We start from the raw sequence: 12,167 nt of genomic DNA, 5'->3' as shown, positions 1-12,167 counted from the left end.
GCAAATGGGTTGCTTTTATACCTACGAACTGAAGTCTGAATAGCCATAGTATTCGTCAGTGTCAGGAGGTCAAACCATTGTATCTTAGGGTGCTTTCACACCTGCCCTGTTTGGTTTGGTTCAATCAAACTCAAGGTCGTTTGCCCCCTAAGTGCGGTTCTTTGGGCAGATGTGAACACAGCAATCACACTCAGGTGTGCACCAAAACAACCGGACTGAGACCTTCTTGAAGAGGTGGTCTCAGTCTGGTTACAAACGAACTCTGGTGCGGTTCGTTTGTGGTGAGAACGTGTTCCAACCTGGATCTGAACCAACTGCAGTCACATGACACATTGTTTGGGTTAAACATGAGCATGTTACAGTCCTGGAGGATTATTAATGTGCACCTCCTCCTCCTGTACTGCCTTAATATGCACATTCAGCACATCCAATGCATCAAAACATTGTTTTCTAGTTGGAGCCGAGCATCCAAAAGGTGTGGAAGAACATTACATTTCTCTTTAGGGTCCATGTCAAACACTCAGAATAACAATCTGAGGCTGTCAGTGGCAAAACAGGCACATTGAATGGATGTAAGTTAACGGTGTGAAAATGCCCTGAGTATTTACAGAGCAGCTGTTTTGCCACTCTCAATGCTGGACCAATTTCAAAATTTTTGTCAGACACAAAAACATGAAATTAAGGTCCAGGTTCCAGAGATCCCCTTAATTACATGGAAATCATAAAGTTAAAATTAAAAGTTTCACTCAGGCTGAAACATTTCAACTCAGATGGAAATGTTTTTGCCTTTTGCACCACATAGATTCAAATCTGTTTGTGTCTCCCCAACTATCAGGGCTTTTCCACTGGCACTTTTGCCCCCGTCAAGTGATCCATGCCCTGTGAAGGTTTGCTGGAGGGATAAAGTTCAACAGTCAGAACCAGGAGACAAACTGAACCCTTCACAACAAGCTGTACTGTGAGTGTCAAAGAATCCAGGGAAGTCAGTGAAGAGTATACTGTTAGAAAGGCTCTTGAGTCCTCGCTGAGGCAGGTTCCAGTGTGACAGATGCTGAGAATAGACCTGCAGAGAACATTTTTTGTGGTAATGTCTGTGGGACACAAACTTCAGGTGTCCATAAGGTTCTTATATGAGCAGCTGTCAGTTATTCTCACCTTTCTTTGTCAAATGGATGTCACAGTGTTTTCCAGAGTAGGATGATGAGCTGTCCAATGGACAATTTCTGCCCCTATTACCAATACAATGGACAGAGTGGACCCAAAACTAGTGTGACATAATAAGGTTTAGCTGGAAGTTTCTGTGGGTAGAGACGAGAGCATGCTGAGCAGTTGTTTAGTTGACAGGAAAGTGACATGTGAGAGAGCTTCCAGACAAACAGACACACTGGCAGCTTTGTGAGGCTCCACTTGGACACACTGGTGCTTTGAGCTACATGGCAACAACATGTAGCATGGTGCCCAGCAACAATGAAAACATACTGATGTGTTAGCATGCTAAACTCACAGTACAGCTGAGGCTGATGGGAGTGTGTGCCAGTTCCTGCAGCTTCGGGGATACAACAACACTCTTATTTTTGGCTTGATTGAAATACAAGGAATCAAAGGTACAAAGTCTTTGCTTTATGCCAAGTTCACACTGCACAACTGTCAAAGTCGTCCGATTGTTGTACTGTTCACACAACGCAAGATGTCGGCATCATAGTCTTTACACTACATGACTGACCGGCAACAGGGGTCACACAGTACAAGATCTTTAACTAGGTGGAATCCCTGATGAGTATGTCTGGTCACGAAACTACGTTTTGTCACAGAAACATTGGAAGAAGTGACACGGGAAATGATGTAATACCAAATTTCATGACAATCTATCAAACAGTAACGGGGACATTTTACTCTATTTTCAGCCATTTGTGAGCATCTGCGACCCTGGTTAGTACGGTGTGATTCAGCATGTTGAATTGCCATTGGCATAGCGGAGCCTGTTGGTAAATGAAATCACATTTAATAGCAGATCAGTTCAGCGCATGAGAAGAGAAACAGGAGTGAGGCAAGTAAACAAAAAGCTAAAGTCAAGAGAAAGTGACGCTGGGTTCACACTGGATGTGGAAGTGTCTAGACGTGTGCCAAAATTTTCCGCGGATCACTGCCCACTTGCTTTTGCTGCCCCTGTTAACCGATTGGGCTGTTTACATGTGGACGCAGCACAGTGCTGAGCTCCCAGGCCGTCTCATGATCTGCAGTGATAGTTTCAGCATCTGGTTTATTCTTTTCTGCAAGCCATGACCAAACCTGGCAAGAAAACACACTGAAAATGTAAACAAAATAAAGTGTGATATGATATAAATGATCTGAGTATAATAAATGATAGAATATGCATCCCATGCTTCCACATATTTGTCAGATGTGTCTAAACAGCAAGTCAAAGAGACGAGCAGAGCCCCTGAGCCATACACACGCAATTATACACACAATCAGACAATCAGACACAGGCAGACAGAGGCAGATTTCTTCATGTGAATTAAACGAAGCATAGTTGCTTGCTGATCACTGCAGAGAAATGTGCTTCTGGTGTGAACAGCCAGGCGACTGCTGACAGGCGACTTTGCGACAATTAACAGCTTCCAGCGTCCAGCGTGAAACCAAAACAGACTTGTTACATTTGGTAAGATTATTTGTTTTAGCCAATGAGCTCTTTAGCATTAACATTTCCAGATGGTTTGCGTTATTACTCACTGGCGCACAGTAAATATGCTCTGTTCTTTCAACTTTGGATTGTGTTGTCAATGTGCTAGCTAGCTTCCATACAGTCCTCTGGTTTCCATTTTGAATGATTATAGACGACCACCATCTGCTGGTGTGGAGACTTCTTGCCTATCATGCAGGTGGAAGAATGTACGTGCTGGTTAGGTGTTGGCTGTGGTCTATGCGGTGTTCATGTGCAACTTTTTGGCTGAGACACAGCAACGTTGGGCGAAGCAGCAGGGGGCTTTCGTCGCTGCTAGATCTTTGAAGTTCGTTTGGTGTGTCTGTGCCTTTAGAGGAAAGGTCATTAGGGTACATTGTCTGATGACCACTAATGTCTCTACCAAAACTCATGTCTATCAATCACTTGTCAACTTGTCAGTCTTGAAACAGTGAACTCAACAACCGACCTACCTCACCTTCCCTACAGTCTGTGTTTGTCACATCCATAGTATCTTTGCAGCGCCTAGTGTTTGTTATCATTGACATCTGATAACAGCGCAATCCAGACCACCTCCAGATGAGGTCTGGCCAATCTGATGGCATTCTGCATACACCTACACCTGCAGTAAATTAGTTTTTACTGATACAAATCACAGGTTAATAGCAGGTGTAGATGGGGTGAGACTCTGCTGAGCCCAGCAGCAGGAAGCTGAACCAATCAGCAACCTCAGGATACATCTGACATGATGATTCATCACCTCTGAATCCAGCACTCTAGATAAAACCTGTTTAATTCTGCAGTGTCATGACCTTTTTCCTGCTTTCATTCATTCACACTTTGATGATTTATGTTAATGTAGTGGATCATTTAAATGATTTCCAGGTCAGCTACCATGTTTTCTAAGGTGATATTCTAAAGTCCATGTAGTGTGCTTGTCCAGTCAGGTGTAGGAAGGAGTCCTGTCAGGCTGGACTCAAACCCAGAAACTGTGTTTCTTGGGCCATCTAAGCCAAGAACAAGATATATTAAACCTGTAAAATGTTTGTATTTACAAAGGTGTCAAAAAACATTTAACCCAAAAACATGTTAAACACCAAAACAAGAATGAAAGCATGACGTGTGCCATCTTTCCAAGCTCTACATCATTCAATTTGTTTAAGTATCAAAGAGCTTTGGAGAAAGAAACCATCTACTTTATCAGACACTTCGACTCCTTTCATTACTTCAAGTAACACTCTTTTCAGCACTTTTATTTCAACTGACAATCTCACTTCCAAAGTTTCACTTCAACTGACACTGTTGTCAGCTCCTTTCACTTCAGCCAACAGTTAGGGTACCTTCAACACACTGACTTACTGTCACTTGAGTTTCTTTTAACACTTTCTGGTCACTTCTTTCAATATCGTCCCTTTAGCTAGCACTTTGACTCCTTTTAGGTAGTTTACTTTAACTGACACTTCAACTCGTGTCAGCGCTTTAATATTAAATGACACTAGCTCTCTTATTTTAACTAGTTCAGTCCTTTAAAACACTTTTACTTCAACCAACACTTCAACTCCTGTCAGCCCTTTCAGTTCAAGTGGCATCAAAACCTTTTAGTGCTGACACTTGAACTGCTTTTATCACCCACAGTGTAACTTCTGTAATTTTACCTCGCAAAACACGTGAGTTGCGGACCTACCACTGCCTTGATTGATTAGTTTGTTTGTGTTATTGTGTGACTTTAAGATCTGAACTAACATGACCTCCACAGCAGTACACTGCTAAGCTTACGTTAAGGGGTTAAATTAATAAAGCTAATTTGGAAGATCACCAACACAAAATTCTTTGGCTCAGTCATGCAGAGTAACATTAGGCAGGTTAGAGGGGTTTATATGTAGCGGTACATAGTGCAGTACAGTAGGGGTGTGCCATATCATCTCATTCACAATAATACCCCTATAATTTTTAATATCATATGAAAATTTCAAATTGTGATGCTCGTGATATTTTGACCTGTTGACATATTGACATCATACTGTTACCAATGGCAACAATAAACATGGCTGAAAGCAAAATTATTACAGACTCCGCAGTGGTTGCAAAAAGAGGAGCAGCTTCAGTAGTGTGGAATAAACTGTGGCGTCCTGAATGTTTCATGAACAGCCCCGGACTTCTCAGACTCTTTTAGTGACTTACTGCTCAGAGGGAACTCATTCAGCGGCTCCTCTGGCAGCAGCACAGCGTCTCTCCCTCTCCTCTCGCACCGTGCGCACACAGGAGTCGGTGTCATCAAGTGATTTCGTCATAAACCTTTGGTAGTGTAAACCTACGTGACGCTCCATATATGTGACTGTGTGACAGTTGTGGTATCATAACAGCCTGTCACAGGTTACAGTGTGATGATTAGAGGAGAAATGGCAGAGCATAAATGTCCAGGTGGAAAAAACACAACTCCATCATTTAGGATTTTACTAAAAGAAGGAGATCAACTGTTGATTTATATATATAGATCCCAGGGGACATTTTTTGTATTTGGGAGCTGTTTAAATGTGTAATTAGTGGTAGATTTTATTTAGTTGAACTATTAATATTGTAACGGAATCTGAATCTCACTCTGAGTTACTGTTGTTGTTCACAAACTAAAGAAATGAGAGATCATTTTAATTTAGTTTTTACTGAATATTTGAAGCAAACTGTAAAACTCTATCACTTATTTTGCTGCACTTCTCTTTTCTTAAATTAATAGTAATTTTTCTTCTTTTTTTATTTTACTAATTTGTCATATCGTCAAGGTGTACCCTGCCTCTCGCCCAATGTCAGCTGGGATAGGCTCCAGCACATTCGCAACCCAGCACAAGTGGTTACAGAAAATCAATAAATGAACATCATCACACAGAACATGGGAAAACATTTTTAGAGGGGCTTGGGAAAATAGCATTTTAAGCTAAAACATGACGTTGACTATGATTTAAAGTTTTGAATACAAAAGAAACACTACTGGATATAAAAACCTCAGAAAAAAAATTGACCCACCCTGACGAAATCACATTGTGATCATTGTTTCAACTGCATTTTTAGTTGTAACGAGCACACTTCCATTTACTTCAGAAAATGTAGCATTTTCAAATTTAGATTTAAAATTGCTTTATTGTTTACAAAAGAAAAGCTTTTAACCTGAACAAGGGAGACAGATCTCTCTAGGTCTACGTAAGCTACCGTTCCCATAACTTGCATCAGTCTTTAGTGGGTATTTAGTGGGTTTCGTGGACAGCTCTCAGAGAATATTCACTACAGTACGTGACTGACAACTTTAATAATTGTTTTGTGTCTCCATAGAAAAATAAATAGAAAAAATACCAAAACATTCCGTCTACACACTGAAAGGTATTTTTTTAGATTCATACGCTAAAGTGCTCTTCACCTCACTGTTCAGCTGCACTTTTGTGAGACATTTCTGATGCGTTTTGGTTCTCTACATGACAACAGGAAGGGACGGCAGTTGCTGAAGTTAATGCAAAGTGACACTCACTTGTGACGGATTCTTGTTTTGATTGATACGCACAGACAGTGAACTCATTGTTCTCCTCAGAAAGAGACAAGTACAAAAACAAAACCCACCGGTGCTAACTTTTCAATTACTTTTAATCAAAGCACACTCTACATGTCAGAGTTAATTTAATTAAAAGTGTTAATCTTCCAGGTTATGGCTGCAGGCAGCCGTGGAGATTTGAGATGACAGACTCTTCTCGCTGAGCGCAGACCTTGCTCAGTTTGGCTCAGGAAGCTCTCGGCAGCAGAGGCTGGATGAACAGGAAGTGCAGGCGGATGAAAGCTGAGAGTTTAGGAGGTAAAAATGGTCGGTTGGGTAGATTATGGATGGACAGCAAGGTGGGCGGCTCTCCTCTCTTCCATCTATAACTCCAGCTACTGGGAGCATTATCATTTTAACTAAGAATAACACTTAAATCGCCAGTTGGATGGCTGGCTGCCTGCCTGGCAGGGATTTCTGTCATTCCCAATGTAATTAGTGTGTAAGGGGAGCCAGGAGAGAGTGGCGCCAGACTTAGGCTGAATAATACAGGGGGAGGTGGAGGAGCACTGATGGATAATTTAACACAGATCTCCAGGAGCCAGCCACACTTTGCAGTACCTGAGTGCACTGCAGAGAATTTCCTGACATGTGAATGTGCTCAAGGGAAAGAGTTGAGACAGACTGACAGATTTCCATAATAATAAATTTCCCTTTTTTTTTCTTGCTCTTGTAGAAAGAGCCTTTATCTCCGATGATAAATGTGCGAGGCTCAGCAGAGAACGCCACAGAGGGAATTATTATTCATAGTATTCATATGAAATGATAAATGTTCTGATAAGCGCCATGTTGTTCTTTTCCGTGTGTTTCCCCTGCAGATAATTTTCCGCAAGATCAGTGAGGTGAAGAAGGAGGAAGAGGAGAGGCAGCGAGCGAAGAACGAGGTGCAGCTCACCATCCCGCAGGACCATCCCGTGCGGAAGCTTTTCCAGAAGTTCAAGCAGCAGAAGGAGCTCCGCAACCAGGGAGCCGCAGCCGCCTCGCAGCTTGACGTGGAGAAGAACCAGCTGCAGGTGGAGCAGCACCACCACCAGCACCTGCACCCCCACAGCCTGCAGCTGGGCCACTCCAGCCTGCAGCACTCCCTGCCGCTCAGCCTGCAGCGCCCCCCCTCCTCCATGCAGAACGGGGCTCCGCCCAGCAGCAGCGTGCTCACCGTGTCTCAGGTCACGCCCATGCAGAGTTCTCTGGCGTACAGCCATCCTGGCGAGCCTCCCGCCAAGCAGAACAACTGTGATATCATGGAGCTGCAGCCCAGTTGTGCTGGAGGCGGAGGTGAGCAGACTGTCAGGCTTAAAATCAGCACCAGCCCCGCACTGGCCAAGCCGGCCGTCAAGGCCAGCGGCTGGATGCGCCTGAAAAACAACATGGCTCCAGTGGAGGCCAGGAAGGAGGGCCTGAACAACAACGTCAAGGCTGTTTCCGTGGAGATGCTCTCTCAGGAGGGTAAAGGTCAGGAAGCAGGCGGAGGTGGGGATATAGAGGAGGGCGGGGTATCCAGCAACAATCCCCTCCGCAAGACAGACTCCTGCGACAGCGGCATCACCAAGAGTGAGCTGCGGATCGACCGGGCGGGGGAGGCACGAACCCCCGCCGCTGTCACGCCCCTCCTCCACAGCCCTCTCCCCGGAGGAGCGGGGTCTCCTCACCCTTTCTGCCCCATCCCCGAGCAGGCCCTGCAGGCCGCGCTGCATGAGACCCGGTTGGAGCTCCGGGAGGACATACAGACTCTGGGAGGCCGTCTGGGCGCCCTGGAGAGTCAGGTAGCTGAAATTATCAAACTGCTCTCAGACAAGAAGCGGCCGTCCACGGGGGCGCTGTCCGCCTCCACCACACCCAAAACCAAAATCCAACGTCAGGACATTTTCACCGTTTCTAGGCCTGTTTCTCCAGACTCAGAAAAGGACGACGGGCTCTGAAGAGAGCTTCACCAGTGGTGTAGGGAGTGTACTGGAACATACAGTGATCACATGGCACATTGTTCAACTACGATCACGATTATCAGTTCAAGGTTACGCTCGATTTTTGGGCACCAGTTACGCCACTGGTCTTAATCCTGGGAGATTAAAAAAACAAAACTGGCTTCTTTAACATTTGCACACTGACTTTTACCTCCGGGTCATGTGAGAGTCGAGACTCCGCAGTGACCTGGATCCCGTTTTTGTGATTGTACATACCTCTCTATGCATGTCCAGCTGGATTCTGGCCTGCCAAAGAAACAACTACTGAACGTACTTATTGCCTGTATATTATGCAGTTGACTGCATGCAAATCGAATTTAAAGAGAACTGACATTTTATTGAGCTACACTGTACATATGAATATTTTTCATTGATAATTTACTATGTGGACATTCAGGGTTTGCATACTGGTAGCACTATAAACATTGAATAACAAAAGGGTTTACTGGCAAAGGGATTGTGCATGGATTATTTATTAATAGAGAAACTGGAAAGGATGGAGTTGTTTTTTTTTTTCCTTTGCCTGTGAGATGGAATAGAAGTTAGACTCAGCTTCGCCCTGTAAGAACACTGATTCCCAAATGTGATGAAGATGCATCCCTCAACACATGACGGAAGTTTTCCAGTATGTTTTTATATTAATTATCACTTTTGCTTCTTATAATAATTTCTATTTTTGATTACGGAAATGTCCTCAGTTTGATGTCGGGTAAACCCTTATAAATGGTTATTTTGTTAGAATCCTCCTCGTGTCTATGCATCGCTCGGGTACGCCGCTAGAATATTCTGGTTATACTTTTTGTTGTCATGTCGCTGACTGAAGGACGTTTTTTGTTTTGTTCATTCCTTTGCATGAATCAGGGATGGCAGAATGCACTTTGGGTAAAGCTGGGACGACAAGAAGGCTTTGGGGAAATAACACGGAGTTTAGTTCACATAAAAGTCCACTCAGCACAGTGACATGTAATCCCACAGCCCCAGCACCACACACGGCAGTCTTAACCAGCGAGCGTCGCACTGAAGCCCCGCTCTGAATTCCATTAACGACAGCAGCTTCGCCGCAAAAAGCTCAAGTAATAAAAAATGGAATATTGTACTTTTTATGATATCAGTTTTCTAAATCTGCATGCAGAGGAGTAGTTTTATGCTCCAGAGCGCGTACGTATATATGCGTGTGTGTGTATGTGTGTGTGCAGGAGCTGACACGCACACTTCACACACACATGGGCACAGTGTGGCGGCGTCTTCTTGATGTGAACCCTGAAGGCCCAGGGAGACTTTCTCTTCACAGGAGGCAGATCAGTCGGTTTTGTCAGAAGTTGAGGTTTTCAGACACTGTCCCCCCCTCACCCTGCAGCGCAGCAGCACCCATCACACAACACACACACACACAACCATATTTAATAAGGCAGAATAAAAAGAATAGGCAGAACATAGATGTACGGTAGCCATCATGGAAGCCTCAAATAGTTTTAAATGACTGGATTCATGTAATTCCTGTTTTATTATCCACAGTGTGAGTGAATGAACAGGTGGCAGGAAACAGGCTCAAGTGTGTGAGGGTGCTTTCAGTTCTAGAGTTGTCTCCTTTGTTCTGAATCAGGAATCATTTTGTTCCAAAGTTGCATAATTGCCTAGAGTTGGTTCACCACAAACGAACCGCACCAGAGTTCGTTTGTAACCAGACCAAGACCACCTCTTCAAGAAGGTCTCAGTCCGGTTGTTCTGGTGCGAACCCAAGTGCGACTCTTGTGTTCACACCTGCCGAACCACACGTAGGGGACAAACCAACTTGAGTATGATTGAACTGAACCAAACAGGGCAGCTGTGAAAGTACCCACATTTTCTGTAGGCTGGCACGGAAGTTAGCATCGCACTGGTTCCCCCGTCAAAAAGCCTGTGAGATTTTTCCATTGGATTTTGGATTATTGCCAAAAAATGAGCTCTGTGGCAAACTAACGTCAGCAAGATAATCTTCACAAATGAAACCGCATTCATAATTATTAAAGCTAAAAAGCTAACATTAGGCTGAAAAAAAAAGATGATGTACCATAACATCAGCAATTTGTCCTGTAACTGCAAAGGCCACTGTGAGCTCACTCTGGTATCTCCTGATGGCTTACAACACATCAATGTCCGAACAGAACTCTTCCAAGAGCACATAGTTGTAATAATCATTGTTCAAAATTCTCTATTTTCATCGCCCGCTGTGCTAGACAGTGTACGTTATAATTCTCCCATTTGGTGCTTCTCAAAGTCAAGGATGCTTCCTTGGTAGGACAGGTCCTTCAAGTCGGGTCCTACAGAGGCCAGGCATGATTCGTTACTAGCATTCGGTGAACACACATTGGAACAGGCTAGCGAGTGCCAAGGTGTGCATCACAGAAGAGGCCCTGCCTTCATTTCCAGCAAACTGTGCACAAAAAATTGTGAGTACTTCATGCCCGCTTAGTATACCCACATGCATTCTTGAAAATTCTCTGAAGGAGGGATTCAATCCTCTGTAGAATTCAAAGGTCTACTTCGAAGTCTTTTGGTGGGATTTGATGACGTAGTCTCCTTGAAATTCCGCCGTTTGTTCCTTGACTTTGAGAAGCACCATTGTTTTCCTTTGTGTCCTTTGTTCTCCTGCAGTGGTATGATGGCACCTGACTGAGAACTAGCGCCACCTACTGCTTACCTCGATGAGCCAACCCTCAATATTCACATATCAGTCGTAGATGGAAAAGCACGGAAATTTGTATTTTGTTTTGCCGTTTTTTCTGAAAGTTTCGTTAAAATTTGCTCTACATTTAATGAAGAGCCGGCTTGTGTCATACTTAAGTGTGCACACTAGTTTTCTTGCATGATCATTTGGATGCAAGGGACGTTAACAGTGCTAATCCAGGGAGTCTGTAGGTCAAGATATACTTAAAAAGAACTGAATTATGACAAGGATCCTCCTGTAGAGGACATGTCAATGTACAGAAATACATACTGTTCTAAATGGCCGCACTTGAAGGCGTCATAAGAAGCCTGCCACATAGAATGGAGTGAGGCATGATGGGTCGTACAAATGTGGATAACCGTGCACACTCTGGACAGTCTCTCCTTGAAGACAGTCTTAGTGTTGTACTTGTTTCCACTTGAGAGGTGACATAAGTAGCTGCATGAATGCGTAAATGTCTGGCTTATTGGATTTTAGTTTCAAACACGGACACGCCTCATCGCTCCCTCCTGCGTCATGCCAATTGGTGAAAGTTGGGAGTGATTATGGTTCGACATATCTTTCAAATGAGACGGCATCATGATCAGATGATCTCTCATGATGACCACTTCAAAATATTGCGCGGCCTGATCCATATCCTCCTGAGATCCGAACTAACTTAGTTTGGTGATGAGGACACAGGGTCTCAGGAGGATACGATAGGTAGCCGTGCGTGAGAAAGAATCTATAACGTAATGTCAACAGACGTTTTTCATTCCTGGTAACAAAAAAATATATATATATATAAACTAAAACAAAACAATTCCTGGCTCTCAAAACTTTCCATCGAACCACTCACTGCACTGATATTAAAATTCTCCATGCTGGTTGAAGTCGATCATGATGTTAGACTGTGTTGTCAACAGACTGGAAAGTGGTGAAACTAATAACTTTGTAATGCTAATTGGCATAAAATCACACCGGCTGAAGACGAGCTGAGACATGGGATTTCTGTCACAATATGCTAATCAGGTTTCGCTTTGGAACGTTTTTGAAAGAACACCGTTTTAATGGCTTCTGTATTTAAATGACGAGTATTTCATCCTGCGCACACGAGCCTGTTTCCTGCACCTGCCTCGCGCTCACACTCTGTCACCATCAGGAGTTTCTCCTCGCTCTCTCTGCTGTTGGCCACTGAGCAGATCCCCTGCAAGAATCAGGGGCAAGTGCCTTGCTCAGGGACGCCGCGGCAGCAGTTTCAGG

The 12,167-nt window shown here is 43.9% G+C and overlaps 1 protein-coding gene across 1 annotated transcript in view; it reads left to right on the top strand.

Annotated features, from left to right (window-relative positions):
* kcnh5b (potassium voltage-gated channel, subfamily H (eag-related), member 5b) overlaps positions 1–9,625 on the top strand; it is a 254,006-nt gene extending 244,381 nt beyond the window's left edge. The window contains exon 13 of the mRNA XM_049596619.1: positions 7,076–9,625. Coding sequence (XP_049452576.1) covers positions 7,076–8,176 — 1,101 coding nt within the window. The 3' untranslated portion in view covers positions 8,177–9,625. The remainder of the gene's footprint in view (positions 1–7,075) is intronic.
* The last annotated feature ends 2,542 nt before the right edge of the window (positions 9,626–12,167 follow it).

This window comes from Epinephelus fuscoguttatus, linkage group LG14, assembly GCF_011397635.1.
Source record: "Epinephelus fuscoguttatus linkage group LG14, E.fuscoguttatus.final_Chr_v1".
NCBI classification, from domain to species: domain Eukaryota; kingdom Metazoa; phylum Chordata; class Actinopteri; order Perciformes; family Serranidae; genus Epinephelus; species Epinephelus fuscoguttatus.
Note: the sequence above shows the minus strand (reverse complement) of the source record. Positions and strands in the feature narration are given on the sequence as shown.